A 16,215-nucleotide genomic window follows, 5' to 3' on the forward strand; every position below is an offset into this window, starting at 1 on the left:
ATGCATAAAAGAAATGAGCATTGCCTAATTCTTACTTGAAAGTGACCAAGTGCGTGAAATGCTATACATTGTAGCAGTTAATAGCATGTCCTCTGGAGCTAGACCGTCAGTTTCAGTCCTGGCTCTGCCACCTTCTAGCTGTGTGACTTTTGGCAAGTTACTTGACCTCTCTGTGCCTCCAGATTTCATCCATGAAACAGGGATAACAGCAGCACCTAGCTGGGAGGTCCATTATAAGGATCATGTTAACATCTGTAAAGGACTTAGAACAGTACTTGGTACGTAGTAAGAGTTAAATACAAGCTTTAAACTAACATAATAGAATATGAAAACTATAAAAATAAAGTCTTGAACTGAGTTTCAAAAGTCATTAAACAGCAAAGGAGAGTTTCCATTTTGAAGCAATGTCTGGAAAACCACATCGTGCAAGAATAATTGAAAGTCCTGAAAGTTATCCTGAACACGAGAAAGCATGGAGTAGCTCTGAGGGTTGCCGTGTAGAAAAGCAAGCGAGTGCTACAGGGCCCTATAACTGGTCGGCATTGGAGGAAGGTGGACTTCTGCCTGAAATAGCAAGCACTTTCCAATCCCTCACTGGAGAGGTTCAAACTGGGAGGTCCGCCATCAAGCAGAAAGCAGGAGGGCTTCTTGACCAGGCTAGGAGCTTAGGACTGACAGCCTCTCAGCTCCCACATCTGCTTCTGAAAATCGAACATTTGATGATTGAATAGTAAAAAGTATTAACGCACTGATTCCATAATAGAGATTGTGTATATGGCAAGGATTGGACTCTCCTACTTATGCTTCAAATCACAGTCGGCTTGAGACATACCCGCCCAACATGTGCCCCACCTGTTTATACTATTTGTTGAGTTAAAATAAAATAAGAAACCAAGTCCTTCGTGCCTTCTTAGTGTGTACACGTGTGGCCACAGGTGCCAGTTTCTTCTGAGATTAAGAGCACTGAGAAAGTATCTTTCAGGATGAAAACAGACACAAGGACTGACACCTTTAGTACAATGGCGCCGAGTCAAGCTATGATGTGACGAGGAAACAAATAAGCAACTCCAAACCATTTTCTCTTAAGTTCACAGTACCTGCTGTCACCACAATCCCGATGCAGAAAAAGTGATGCTATGGTGTCGTGTCCCTTCAAAATCATGGTCTCCACTCTATACTTAAACATATAAATATGGGGCCCTATACCCAATGCCTCTCATTTCCCCTTCCATATATATTTTCCACTCTTTTCCACCGTTTTCTTTCCTAGAAAGCTGACTCGTATGTGTTAACATCAACGGGGCTCCCACAGCCTCTGGCTTCACCTTGGGTTTGGCCTCCCTACTGAAGATCAGAAGAGGAAAGTCTGGTTATGTAATCCCCTGGGGCTTGCTCTCTCTGTGAGATCTCGTCCACTAAAGGTCTCTGCACCGATTAAGAAAGCTTTTCTTATGTGACGTATTTGTTGTTGGCCTTAGGTTTTTTTTCTCTAACCATTGGGGTGCCCCTACACCCAGACTATATCTTTACAATAAGGCCCTTTGCAAATCTACCATCCTCAAATAATCTTCTTTTTCTTTTTTTAGGCGCGGCAACTCTTGGTTGACCTCACAGATTGCAAAGACCTTGTCAGCTTAGAATACCTTATTTTTTTTTATTTTTTATGCCTACAGCACCTGATCTTCCTAGGAGGTCTCCCATCCAAGTACTAACCAGGCCCGACCCTGCTTAGCTTCCGAGATCAGACGTGATTGGGCACATTCAGGGTGGCATGGCCGTAGACTTCGAATAATCTTAATTGAAATGCTTCATCCATTTTTTCCTTGGGCCCCTGACTGATATGCATCTCAAGTTTCAACGAATCGCAGTCAGACCCAGAAAGAAGATCCATTTGGCACTTACTTGCTACTTAGGTTGACCCATTATGAAATTGCTTTTATTCTGCCATTTTGAACCGGAAAAATGACAGCTTCATAACGATCCAACTTAACACTGTTCACACATATAGTTCTCATCTGTTGATGGTCAAAATGCTGGGCCAGGAAGCAAAAGTGTAAAAAACATCTTTATTATGTGAAGCGGAAATTGTTCCCTGTAGCTTTTCCTTAAGAACATGGAATCAAAGACTGGTGTTCTAGACCCAGCTCTACTATTAATTTGCTATAAGGCCTTAGAAAAGTCAGTTTTCCTTTCCGTATCTCAATTCCTTTACGCACAAAATAAGGCTCAGACTAGATGTTCTCAATGGGTTTTTCCATGTCTGCTATTCTAAAACCAGAATCCCATATCTCTAACTATACCATCAGTTCTTTGCAAACAAGGACTGTACCCCAAAGTGTTGTCCAAGGTTCCCTACATCAGAATCATCTGGGGCATTTTATAATATGCATATTTTAGGAACAGTCCCTGGAGCTACTCATCCATCATCTGCAGGTGTGGAGCCCACTCCCCTGCTCACACATACTGAACGCCGAGACCCATTGCATTTAGCCTATGATTTATACAAAGTACTGAGCAATAAACCACTATTGATTGTCGAAGCTGCTTGAGTAGACGACCCAGTTGATTTAAGTGAATAAACCACTAAAGGTAGATAAGAATGCAGCAAATAGACTTTTTCCAACACACACACACACACACACACACACACACACACACAACATTAAGAAAGTATGAAAACAAGCAAACAAAAAGAAGCAGCAGTTCTGTGAAGTATCAGAATTACCAGCATATATATATTTTTTATTATTATTATTATTATAAATAATCTATCATATATTTTAAACTCGTAATGGTTCCCTTATCTCCAGCCAATGTAATTACAGTGCCAACCCTAATATTTGGAGCCAGGCTTTTAGTCGTCTCATCTCTCCAAAGCATGAATTGTATTGGACTTGGAAGAAAGTAAATAACAACAACAAACCTGTTTCTAAGCCCCTTCTGTATTAAGTCTAAACACTTTTCTCCACTTTTTCAAGTAGGATCTCTTCACCTCCTCTTGAATATAATTATTGAAAGACTTGGCGATCTGATTTTCTAAGCATCAACAGAATATAAACAGACCAATGTAAACAGAAGTGACGACACCAAAGGTGGAGGTCCAAAAAGACAAAAAGCAGATGTAGAATGAATATAATGAATGTTCTTTATGATAACCAAAGTCCCCAACAAAAGGGATTATTCTGTTCAAAATCCTTATTTTGGATTATAAGAAAGGATGCAATACACTTTTAGAGAACTTTACTCTCCGGGTTAAAATTAAAAAGACTTTGACACTTGAAGAAGTGAGGTTCATTTATTTAAAACATCCATCTTATTTAGAACATGTAGCATGGCCCAGTGAACACCAATATACATGAAGGGTTAATCAAACAGAATTAGTCTATTTTTCCAGACTGGGGTAAAGAACAGAAAGGGTATTGTGGGTCGTTTCTAAGGACATATTAGTCTGGTTCTATAGCCCTCGGCCCCAGAGATTACTGCTAGAAGAGATTATGATAGAAGGTGGAAAGACTCAGAATACTTTAAAATAATCAACCGTGCAAACATAATTAGGAACAAGTCTTAAAGTTTCCAAGAATAGGGGACAGTAGCGAAATGTCAAACAACAACAGAAAAACTACTACCAAAGAATCAAATATACTGTGTGATACAGAAATATTTCAAGGCTACGGGATTTATTTCTACTAATGGTATTCCCTGAATGAAATGGGATTTTAAAATCTAAAGTTCAATATAGCTGAAGAACACAGAATTTGGTGAAAGGAGGACTAAAAAATAAGGCTGAAAAGATCGGTAGAGGCTGGGTCATAACAGGCCTTATAGAAATCACATTAAGGAGTTTAGATTTTAGTCTAAGGACAACAGAAATCCATTAAATTACTCCAAACAGGATAAATATGTCTCAACATGCATTGTAGAAGAAACACTGGCTATAGAGTGACAGTTAATTTGGATGAGAGCAAGACTTCAGAAAGTAAGACCAATTAGAGATTCTTACAGTAATCCAAACAAAAGACAACATTGGATTAAACTGGGGTGGTGGCAAAAAGTTAGGGAAAAAAGTAGATGAATCCATGGGGTATGGGATGTAAAAATGACAGATCATGGTGACTGATTCAATCTGGAGAGTGAACGGTAGAAAATTAACAAAAGTGATTCCGCTTTCTGGATGGGGTGAATGGTGGTTCTATTGCATAAAACAAGGAAAAATGGAAAAGTAACATGTTATGTTTGTCTGCTGTTTGGTTTTTGTTCTTTGTACTTTTAGAGTTGGGGGAGGGAGATGGAGATAATGAAACTAGTTTGGACATGCTTAGTTTAGGTAGTTTATGAAATAGCCAAGTGGATGTGTCCAATACGTAGCTGGATATAGAAGTCTGACACTCAAGAGAAGTTAGGTTAGGTACAGCGATTGAGATGAAAGTCATTGGCATATATGCATAAGTTAACAATGTTATGGCAATAGATGAAATCTCTTAGAGTTTGTATAGTAAGTGGAGTACATAGAACAAAATGAAAATACCAATACCTGAGCAATGAACGAAAGAAGAGAAGATTACCAAAGAGATTACAAAAGATCTTTATATCGCAAAAGCCTTTGCTATAGCTGTGCAGTACTGTGAAAGATACTATAGAAAGCGTAGCCATTTAAGTATGAAGGAACCCAGGTATAGGACTTACTGTTGGAACTATGCCCAGACCTCTTTCACTGAAGGAAGCCGAGGAGGTTATACCTTCCTCTAGTCAGGTCTCAGGCAATGACTGATTGAGATGAGGCTACAAAAGCCCAGGCCCCTTACCTCAAGGTGGACCAAATCTGTAGTGCCATCCATGTTTCAGATCTCTCTGCGGGCTCAAATGGAGGCTACACTTTAAGTGAAATCATGCCTTTCCTTTACTTCTTCTCCTTCCCAACTCACTTCCCTTAGTTGCTTACAAATTTCTCTGAGAGTATATTCTCAAGAAATCATTCGCTTAAGAATCCTTATCTCAGGCCCTGCTTCTAGAGAATTTAATCTAAGAACCAGAGAATTGTTGTGTCTCTGGAGTCAAAGAAAGAATTATGTTTAAACTCACATTTATAGTTTATGCATATATATGGATGCTTTATCTCATAATAAAAAGAAGTTAAGGAGGGAGGAAAGAGTCAACAATGTTGAATGCTGCTACACGCTACTAAAGAAACTAAGTTACGTAAGAACAGACAAGTGTTCATTTTAGCAACGGAGCCAACATTGGCCATCTTGGTTATAGAAGTCGCCTTAGAGTCATGGGGTTGGCTGAGTGGTGGAGCGGAGTGAGAGGTAAGTAGAGACAATAAAGAAAGACACTTCAAGAAGTGTGACTGTGAAGAAGAGGAAAGACTTAAAGCACCATATGGAGGGAAGATTTTAAAATTCAAGATGGAAGATTCTTGATCACATTTAAATGTTAATGGGACAGAGCCAATAAAAAGGAACACGTTGAAGATCTAAGAGAGAGTGAGAACAAATGGCTGGAGAGAAAGGCTTTGAAAGATGTTACAGAGAGAATTCAAGCATGGGCTAGGGAGTTGCCCAAGAACACCTTTGAGATCTCTTTCTTCCTTGAGACTCTGAGCTGATGATGTGTTTCCAAATATAATGCAATGTCTAGGTATCAGGGACCAGAGTACTTTCGTTCACCTGGGGAAAAAAATCCAAATGTTTGATCCAAGGCAGGAATTTATCCCAGTACTTTTTTTGTTCTAGGAATTAAGGGTTCTTACCCGCCAATATCCTGCTTCACAAAGTCCCCAGGTTCCTGTCGTCTTGACTCTCCTTGGCCAGTTGTCCCAGGGAGAATATTAACCAGGAAGAGAAGCCCAAGCTTGGTCATATAGAAGCGACTCATTTGTGATATTATCATCTTCTTAGGCACCGATTTGGAGACTCCTGTGAAATGCATATTCGAGGAAAGAAGAAGGAGAAAGGAGTAGAAGACAAAGGGAGAGAGGAAAAAGAAAATTTTTAAAGATTTTAACTCCTTTAGAGCCTTTTAACTTCCCTAGTATCCAGCTACTAAATGCTTAATGTGACAGTCCCCTTCCCCCAGTTAATCAATGCCACCCAAATTCACTCCTGACATACTCCTTTCTGAATATACCAGAGCCCGTCTAAGAAAAAAGTAGTGTAAAGAGCTCCAAATCAGTACTCAGCATCTTAGGTTGCAGTTCCATGCCTTTCCCTGTCTTCCTATAACTAGGTGGGTCATGGAACTGCTCTCAGCCTCAGTTACCTCTTAGAATCTACAAAACAGAAAGCTTAAAATAACCTCTCCTGTCTTCATCTTATTTTTCCCCAGTTCTGTCTGATCTTTACTATCACAAATGCCTTTGCCATACTTAACTGGAACACTGTAGTAAATACCAGAATGTTAAGACCTGGAGTCTCTTTATAGCATATTTAGGATTGATTCTCATCTTGATGCAGTTAAGCAATTTTCCAAACGATCAAATGGCCTGAGGTAGATAGACTGTATCCTCTGAATCAGGCTGAGAAAATGCTGAATGATGAGACACATTGACTCTTGAATAGGAACGCAATGTTTCTCCATAAAGAGATATTTGAGGGCGAAGCCAGCTCTGTATAGGGGCCACGACATAAAGAAGAAATCCAAGCCTAGCTTCCTAGTACACAAGTCCCAAAGGGGTCGGCAAACTATACTGATGACAGAATTATGTGATTTAGAGTTGCCTACATGCAAGGCTGTTGTATGAACTCTGGGCAGGTGGAGGTTTACACTACACACGGGGTTAAGAAAACAGCATAAAGTGGGACTTGCTTGCTATCTCTAAACCCTACGGCTTCTTTGAATTTGAGACATTGACCACTTGAAGGAGAGCTAACTGATCTAACACCATGCTCTTTTCAGTCATATCAGAGGTTTCACTCTCAGAGGAAATAGAAGAATATGAAACTCTTTCCTAAGGAAAGTTCATGCAAGAGATTAATATAATGTGTAAAATAGATACATGCTGGAGAGCTATTCTGGTAGATGAGAAGATGAAGAACGAGTCTTTCTAAACTGAGCCCATCCATCAAAAAGCAGCCACTAGGTTCTATGTTAGATTGTCTTCTTGAATCTGTGTGAGAAAACAGTTATTTGCAGTTGCTACTTCAGCATTTTACAGTCTGACAGCCGTAATCACACCCAGAGTCTGGACATTTGGATAAAGACCCCGCTTAGGAGTCCCACCACGAGTTCTTGCTTTCCTTTTACTGGGGCACCTTTTTAAATAACCACTTACGATTGAGACCACGAAAAGTTAGTGACCTCTGCTCCAACTACCTTGTAAATAACAGGTGCTTGCTACCCTGCTCTCTATCTCCCCCTTGCTTGTCACTTGGGATGGAGGACTGTCCTTCCCTGAGCTCATTGCCCTCCTCTTTCTGGGATCTGTAAGTGATAAATCTTATGACTCTATTTCCTCTGTGTGAGTATATTGAAACCGTGCCTGAAGGGATTAATAAATACAAATTGGTAGAAATACAAATTGGTAGTTACAAAGTAGTCACGGGAATGTAAAGTACAGCATAGGGAATATAGTCAATAATAATGTAATAACTATGTATCTTACCAGGTGGGTACTAAAGTAATCAAGGGAATCATTTCATAAATTATATAAATGTCTAACCACTATGCTGTACACCTGAAACTAACACAATAATGAATGTCATCTGTAATTGAAAAAAAAATTTTTTAATTAAAAAAAGACTAATAGAAAAAAAAACAACAACCTGGGATTGTCACTTCTCAAAGCAGGAGCTCAGATGATGAGGGCGGTACCTACCAATCCCATGTGGCTGGCTTGTGCCTCCTCATTCAGCAGGTAATAATCTACATATTGTTAATTTAATACACCAGCTACAGGCCCCCCAACACAATCAGTTATAGGCATAGAAAACTATGATACTGGAGAAGATGGACTTCTGACATGAGGAAATGTCCACATTAGATAGATTAGATAGATTAGATAGAAAGTCATAATATCAGGTTGTATCATAGAAAATCATGAACCAACATGTGACAATTTTTGTTTCAGCAAACGATCATTTCTTATTGTCAGTCTATGTGTGGTGACATTCATGATTCATAAGCTGTACAAGAGTTGATGGTCATTTTACAGAAATTAACAGAAACGACGGTTCAGAAAACCATAGCACATGAGTAAGGAAATTTGGTGCATGAGCAGACAACTCTGAGGCATGAGGAACAAATGAAGAGACAAAGAAACATGTCCCATATGAAAGAACTGAACAAGGTTCCAGAAAAACAACTCAACGAAATGGAGACAAGCAATCTATAAGATGCAGAGTTCAAAACACCGGTGATAAGCATGCTCAACGAACTTAGGGGAAGAACAGTTGAATTCAGTGAGGACTTTAACAGAGAGATACAACACATAAAAATGGAGATAGAAAACATAAAAAAGAACCAGTCAGAAATGAAGAATACAATAATAGAAATGAAGAATACCTTAGGAAGAATCAACAGTAGATAGACGAAGCAGAGGATCGAATCAGCAATTTAGAAGATAAGGTAGCAGAAAACATCCCAACAGAACAGCAACAAGAAAAAAGATTTATAAAAAATTGAGGATAGCTTAAGGGGCCTCTGGGATAATAACAAGGGTACCAACATTCGCATCATAGGGCTACCGGAGAGAGAAAAAAGAGAGAGCAAGGAATTGAAAACTTATTTCAAGAAATAATGACAGAAAATTTCCCTAACCTGGGGAAGGAAATAGACATACAAGTCCAGGAGGTACAGAGAGTCTCAAAAAAGATGAGTCCAAGGAGGCCTACACCAAGACACATCATAATTAAAATGCCGAAGGTTAAAGGCAAAGAGAAAATCTTAGAAGCAGCAAGAGAAAAGCAGTTAGTTACCTACAATGGAGCACCCATAAGATAGCAGCTGATTTCTCAAAAGAAACTCTGCAGGCCAGAGGGACTGGCATGAAATATTCAAAGTGATGAAAAGCACCGACCTACAACCAAGATTACTCTATCCAGCAAAGCTATTATTTAGAATCAAAGGACAGATAAAGAGCTTCCCAGACAAGAAAAAGCTAAAGGAGTTCATCACCACCAAACCAGTATTATAGGAAATGTTGGAGAGACTTCTTTAAGAAAAAGAAAAAATAAGATAAAAAATATAAATAGTAAAATGGCAATAACTACATAACTACCAACAACTACTTTGAATGTAAATAAATTAGGTGCTCCAATCAAAAGATACAGTGGCTGAATGGAGAAGAAAACAAGACCCTTTTATATATGCTGCCTATAAGAGACTCACTTCAGATCGAAAGTCACACAGACTAAAAGGGCTGGAAAAAAATATTTAATGAAAATAGAAAAAAAAAAGCTGGGGTAGCAATACTTATATCAGAAAAAAATAGACTTTAACAACAAAGGCTATAAGAGACAAAGAAGGACCCGGTCATCTCATTTCTGGGTACTTCGCTGGAGTAATCCAAAATACTACTTCGAAAGGACATGTGAATCATCCATATGTTCATTGCAGCATTATTTACAATAGTCAAGATACGTAGGCAACCTGGGTGTCCATCAGTGGATGAGTGGATAAAGAAGAGGTGGTACATATATAAAATGAAATATTACTCAGCCATAAAAAAGAATGAAATGTTGCCATCTGCAACAACATGGATAGACCTAGAGGGTATTGTGCTGAGTGGAGTAAGCCAGACAGAAAAAGACAAATGCCATATGATTTCACTTACATGTGGAATCTAAAGAACAAAAACAAATAAAACAGGAACAAACTCAGATACAGAGAACATTTTGATGATTGCCAAATGGGAGGGGTTTGGGGTAAAAAAGGGGAAGGGATTAAGAAGTACAGATTGGTAGTTACAAAATAGGCCCCGGGGGGGGGGATGTGGAGTACAGCATAGGGAATATAGTAATATTGTAATAACTTGTATCATGTCAGGTGGGTACTAGACTTATTGAGGGTTCACTCTGCAAGTTATACAAATGTCTAATCGCTATGTTGTACACCTGAAACTAACATAATAGTGTATGTCGACTGTAATTGAAAAAAAAATTTTTTAATTAAAAAAAGACTAATAGAAAAAAAAACAACAACCTGGGATTGTCACTTCTCAAAGCAGGAGCTCAGATGATGAGGGCGGTACCTACCAATCCCATGTGGCTGGCTTGTGCCTCCTCATTCAGCAGGTAATAATCTACATATTGTTAATTTAGCACACCAGCTACAGGCCCCCCAACACAATCAGTTATAGGCATAGAAAACTATGATACTGGAGAAGATGGACTTCTGACATGAGGAAATGTCCACATTAGATAGATTAGATAGATTAGATAGAAAGTCATAATATCAGGTTGTATCATAGAAAATCATGAACCAACATGTGACAATTTTTGTTTCAGCAAACGATCATTTCTTATTGTCAGTCTATGTGTGGTGACATTCATGATTCATAAGCTGTACAAGAGTTGATGGTCATTTTACAGAAATTAACAGAAACGACGGTTCAGAAAACCATAGCACATGAGTAAGGAAATTTGGTGCATGAGCAGACAACTCTGAGGCATGAGGAACAAATGAAGAGACAAAGAAACATGTCCCATATGAAAGAACTGAACAAGGTTCCAGAAAAACAACTCAACGAAATGGAGACAAGCAATCTATAAGATGCAGAGTTCAAAACACCGGTGATAAGCATGCTCAACGAACTTAGGGGAAGAACAGTTGAATTCAGTGAGGACTTTAACAGAGAGATACAACACATAAAAATGGAGATAGAAAACATAAAAAAGAACCAGTCAGAAATGAAGAATACAATAATAGAAATGAAGAATACCTTAGGAAGAATCAACAGTAGATAGACGAAGCAGAGGATCGAATCAGCAATTTAGAAGATAAGGTAGCAGAAAACATCCCAACAGAACAGCAACAAGAAAAAAGATTTATAAAAAATTGAGGATAGCTTAAGGGGCCTCTGGGATAATAACAAGGGTACCAACATTCGCATCATAGGGCTACCGGAGAGAGAAAAAAGAGAGAGCAAGGAATTGAAAACTTATTTCAAGAAATAATGACAGAAAATTTCCCTAACCTGGGGAAGGAAATAGACATACAAGTCCAGGAGGTACAGAGAGTCTCAAAAAAGATGAGTCCAAGGAGGCCTACACCAAGACACATCATAATTAAAATGCCGAAGGTTAAAGGCAAAGAGAAAATCTTAGAAGCAGCAAGAGAAAAGCAGTTAGTTACCTACAATGGAGCACCCATAAGATAGCAGCTGATTTCTCAAAAGAAACTCTGCAGGCCAGAGGGACTGGCATGAAATATTCAAAGTGATGAAAAGCACCGACCTACAACCAAGATTACTCTATCCAGCAAAGCTATTATTTAGAATCAAAGGACAGATAAAGAGCTTCCCAGACAAGAAAAAGCTAAAGGAGTTCATCACCACCAAACCAGTATTATAGGAAATGTTGGAGAGACTTCTTTAAGAAAAAGAAAAAATAAGATAAAAAATATAAATAGTAAAATGGCAATAACTACATAACTACCAACAACTACTTTGAATGTAAATAAATTAGGTGCTCCAATCAAAAGATACAGTGGCTGAATGGAGAAGAAAACAAGACCCTTTTATATATGCTGCCTATAAGAGACTCACTTCAGATCGAAAGTCACACAGACTAAAAGGGCTGGAAAAAAATATTTAATGAAAATAGAAAAAAAAAAGCTGGGGTAGCAATACTTATATCAGAAAAAAATAGACTTTAACAACAAAGGCTATAAGAGACAAAGAAGGACCCGGTCATCTCATTTCTGGGTACTTCGCTGGAGTAATCCAAAATACTACTTCGAAAGGACATGTGAATCATCCATATGTTCATTGCAGCATTATTTACAATAGTCAAGATACGTAGGCAACCTGGGTGTCCATCAGTGGATGAGTGGATAAAGAAGAGGTGGTACATATATAAAATGAAATATTACTCAGCCATAAAAAAGAATGAAATGTTGCCATCTGCAACAACATGGATAGACCTAGAGGGTATTGTGCTGAGTGGAGTAAGCCAGACAGAAAAAGACAAATGCCATATGATTTCACTTACATGTGGAATCTAAAGAACAAAAACAAATAAAACAGGAACAAACTCAGATACAGAGAACATTTTGATGATTGCCAAATGGGAGGGGTTTGGGGTAAAAAAGGGGAAGGGATTAAGAAGTACAGATTGGTAGTTACAAAATAGGCCCCGGGGGGGGGGATGTGGAGTACAGCATAGGGAATATAGTAATATTGTAATAACTTGTATCATGTCAGGTGGGTACTAGACTTATTGAGGGCTCACTCTGCAAGTTATACAAATGTCTAATCGCTATGTTGTACACCTGAAACTAACATGTATCATATGCCAACTGTAAATGAAAAATTAAAATATTTAAAAAAGACATTGGTGCATGATCAAAAGCATGCCATTGGACTATTACACAACAATATGAATATACTTTACCAAACTGTACATTTAAAATGGTTAAGATTTGTTATGTGTTTTTTTACAATAATTAATTTTTTTAATTAAAAAATAAAAAACATGCCACTGGAACAGGTAGCCTTAGTAAGTTAGCAAATTTCTACAAAACAGGACTCTAACAGAGAAATGTAGCACATTAGCAGATATCAATGAGCATCAAATGAACATGTGCTCAGATGACCATCAACTAAGTGCAGACAAGGACTGCAGGAAAGCAAAAACCCAAACTTCTTGTTATGACAAACTTGGTGAATTTTCAAGTTACCGTAGTGCATAAACTGAAAATCATAACATTTAACCAAAGAGCCTTTGAACATGATAAGATATTCATGTAGCCAGTGACAAATGTGGTGCATGCTTAGACAATCGTGATGCATATGAAGAAGTTTAGGTATGTTAGTCTTTAAGTGTGATGTGTGCACATACAGCATTAAGCGACATGGTTTAGGAGATGGCCATGCTAGGGGTATAGAATACATACAATGGTGCAGGAACAGAGGACCATGGCCCAAAGAGCAGGCAAACATACTCAAAAATTTTTCACTGGAGCAGACAGGTAATATAGAGATGCAAGTGGCCACAGTGAAGAATCGATATCTTCCAAGTCATAATGACCATGGTGAATAAAAAACTATATCATACGAACAAATATAAGACATACGTCAATGGTGAAGAAACTAAAAATTACAGCAACAATCATATAATGACATGAATATTCAAACAACTATGCTGCAGGAACAGAATGCTAGTTTTAAAGTTAGTATAAAGAAGCCAGCCAACATCACAAAAGTAGACAACCATGGTATATGCTCATATAAGTATAGCAGGATAAACACCAACAATATATGAGCTTACGACCAATGAGCATATTCAGATAACCATGCGCACAAAAGCAGATACTTGTGGTAGGAGCAGACTGGCTAGAAAATGGGAGGAGGCAACCTGTGCAGGCTCAGATAATCCTGGTGTTAGAATGGATTATCTACATCCCATGAACACACAATCCTGACACATGCTGAAGCCACCATAATGTGATCGCACAGCCAAAACTCAACCAAATCTCTCAGCTCAAGAACTAAAGAGGGTACAAGGAACAAACCAGAGGGAAATATCATCTATAAGCTGATGACTTGTAAATTAGTATCTCCACATCAATTGTCTCCTGCAACCCATATCTGCACTTAGATGTCTGAGAAGCATATTAAACCTAACACGTTCACATCTGAGGTTTAGATATCCACCTCCACGCACACACATGCAGACTTGGTCCTCCTATAGTCTTTCCCATCTAAGGTAGTTGTAACTCCATCCTTCCATCTGCTCAGAGTAAAAACTCTGTCATTCTTGACTCCTTTTTCACTCTCATACCCCACATCCAATCCATCGGCAAGTCTCACTGGCCTTCCATTCAAAAGGAAACATCCAGAATAAAACCACTGGTCATCACCTCTTCTGCTACCACTCTGGCTCTTCATCTCTTGCTGAAATTATTATAAAAGCCTCTCGACTGGTCTTGCTGCCTCTGTCCTTGGTCCCCTACACTCTGTTCTCTATACAGCATAGTATAGAGATGTTTAATGTGATTTTTTTATTTTTCAAATACAGTTGACATACAGTATTATACCAGTTTCAGGTGTACAACATAATGATCGGACATTTATATAAGTTATGAGGTTATCGCTCCGATAAATCTAGTACCCATCTGACACCACACACAGTTGTTACAAAGTTATTGACTATATTCCCTATGCTGTACTTTATACCTCCATAACTATTTTGTAACTACCGATTTATACTTCTTAATCTCTTCCCCTTCACAGAGTGATTGTTTAAAGTACTAAGTCAACCATGTCTTCCTCTGCTCCAAATTCTCCAGTTGCTTCCAGTTACAAAAGCCTTATTATGATCTAGAAGGACCTACATGATCTAATCCCCAAATAGCTGGCTAACCTTATCCTCCACCACCCTTCTCTCTCGCTCACTCACTCCACTTCAGGAAGCGTGGCCTCCTTGCAGCTCACCAAATATGCCAGGCATGCTCCAGCTCTACGGCCTTCGTACATGCTATTGCCTCCACCTGGCATATTTCGCTATCAAATTCCAGATAATTTGCTCCTCCTCTCACTTCAAGTTTTTATTCAAATATCACCTTTCTCACTGATGCCCTCCGTGACTACCCTATATAAAATTTTAATCCTTCCACACATCGCAGATTCCTACACAATCCTCTGCTCTATCTTTCCTCCTTAGCACTTGTAACACACATTTTGTATTTTTTTGTTATTGTCTGTGTCCCTAGCTCAATGGAGACAAAGAATTTTATTTGTTATATTCACAGATATATGCCCAATGCATAGAGGAGTATCTGATAAATGTGTACTTAATAGTTAATGAATGAGTAAACGAATGTCATTTTAAAAAGTGACAATATTAAATGAGGTAAGAAGGTATAAGAGATCGTGTGCAGGAACCCACCAGATCAAGAGACTAGTTGGCGTTACCAATTACTAGTCATGTTAGACTTCAAAGACCTCCTTCTTCGATGTAAAATACAGATAATAATACTCATCATAAAATAAAGGCCATATACGGCAAGCCCTCAGCCAACACTCTACTTGATGGTGAAAAACTAAAAACCTTCCCTCTAAGATCAGGAACAAGACAAGGCTGTCCACTATCATCACTCTTATTCAGTATAACATTGGACGTCCTAGTGAGTGCAATCAGACAAGAGAAAGATATAAAAGGCATCCAAATAGGAAACGAAGAAGTCAAACTGTCACTATTCGTGGATGACGTGATTCTCTATATAGAAAACTCTAAAGACTCCACAAGAACACTACTAGAAACAATAAGCAAATACAGTCAAGTTTCTGGATACAAAATCAATGTTCAGAAATCAATAGCGTTCCTATAATCTAATAACGAAGTGTCAGAAAACGAAGTGGAAAAAATAATTCCTTTTGCAATTGCAACAGAAAGAAGAAAATACCTAGGAATAAATCTACTGAAACATGTGAAGGACCTATATAATGAAAACTATAAAACTCTGTTAAAAGAAATTGAAAAAGATACAAACAAATGGAAAGATATTCCGTGTTCTTAATTGGAAGAATCAACATAGTTAAAATGACCTTATTACCTAAAGCATTATACAAATTTAATGCAATCCTCATCAAAATCCCATCGGCATTTTTTAAAGAAATAGAACAAAAATCATCAGATTTGTATGGAAGCACAAAAGACCCCGAACTGCCAAAGCCATCCTGAGAAAAAAGAATGAGCCTGGAGGCATCACTCTGCCTGACTTCAAATTATACTACAAACCGACAGTAATCAAAATGGCATGGTATTGGCAAAAAAAGAGACACATGGACCAGTGGAACAGAATCGAGAGTCAAGAAGTAAACCTATATTTATATGGGCAAATAATTGTTGACAAAAAAGCCTAAAACATACAGCAGAGAAAGGAAAGCCTCTTTAATAAATGGTGCTGGGAAAACTGGAAAGCCACCTGCAGAAGAATGAAACTAGACTGCTGTCTATCACCACACGCCAAAATTAACTCAAAATGGATTAAGGACCTGAATATAAGGCCTGAAACAATAAAATGCATAGAAGAAAACATAGGAACTAAACTCAAGGA

At 38.3% G+C, this 16,215-nt stretch overlaps 1 protein-coding gene and 1 non-coding gene across 2 annotated transcripts in view; both read right to left on the reverse strand.

Moving 5' to 3' along the window:
• GABRA3 (gamma-aminobutyric acid type A receptor alpha3 subunit) overlaps positions 1 to 16,215 on the reverse strand; it is a 202,136-nt gene that overhangs the window by 115,728 nt on the left and 70,193 nt on the right. The window contains exon 2 of the mRNA XM_011384036.1: positions 5,750 to 5,915. Coding sequence (XP_011382338.1) covers positions 5,750 to 5,889 — 140 coding nt within the window. The 5' untranslated portion in view covers positions 5,890 to 5,915. The remainder of the gene's footprint in view (positions 1 to 5,749; positions 5,916 to 16,215) is intronic.
• Positions 1,665 to 1,783, reverse strand: LOC111733376. The gene has a single exon (XR_002777966.1). It is a non-coding gene; the product is annotated as a 5S ribosomal RNA (ribosomal RNA).

The sequence above is a fragment of the Pteropus vampyrus genome, unplaced genomic scaffold (genome assembly GCF_000151845.1).
Source record: "Pteropus vampyrus isolate Shadow unplaced genomic scaffold, Pvam_2.0 Scaffold556, whole genome shotgun sequence".
Taxonomy (NCBI): domain Eukaryota; kingdom Metazoa; phylum Chordata; class Mammalia; order Chiroptera; family Pteropodidae; genus Pteropus; species Pteropus vampyrus.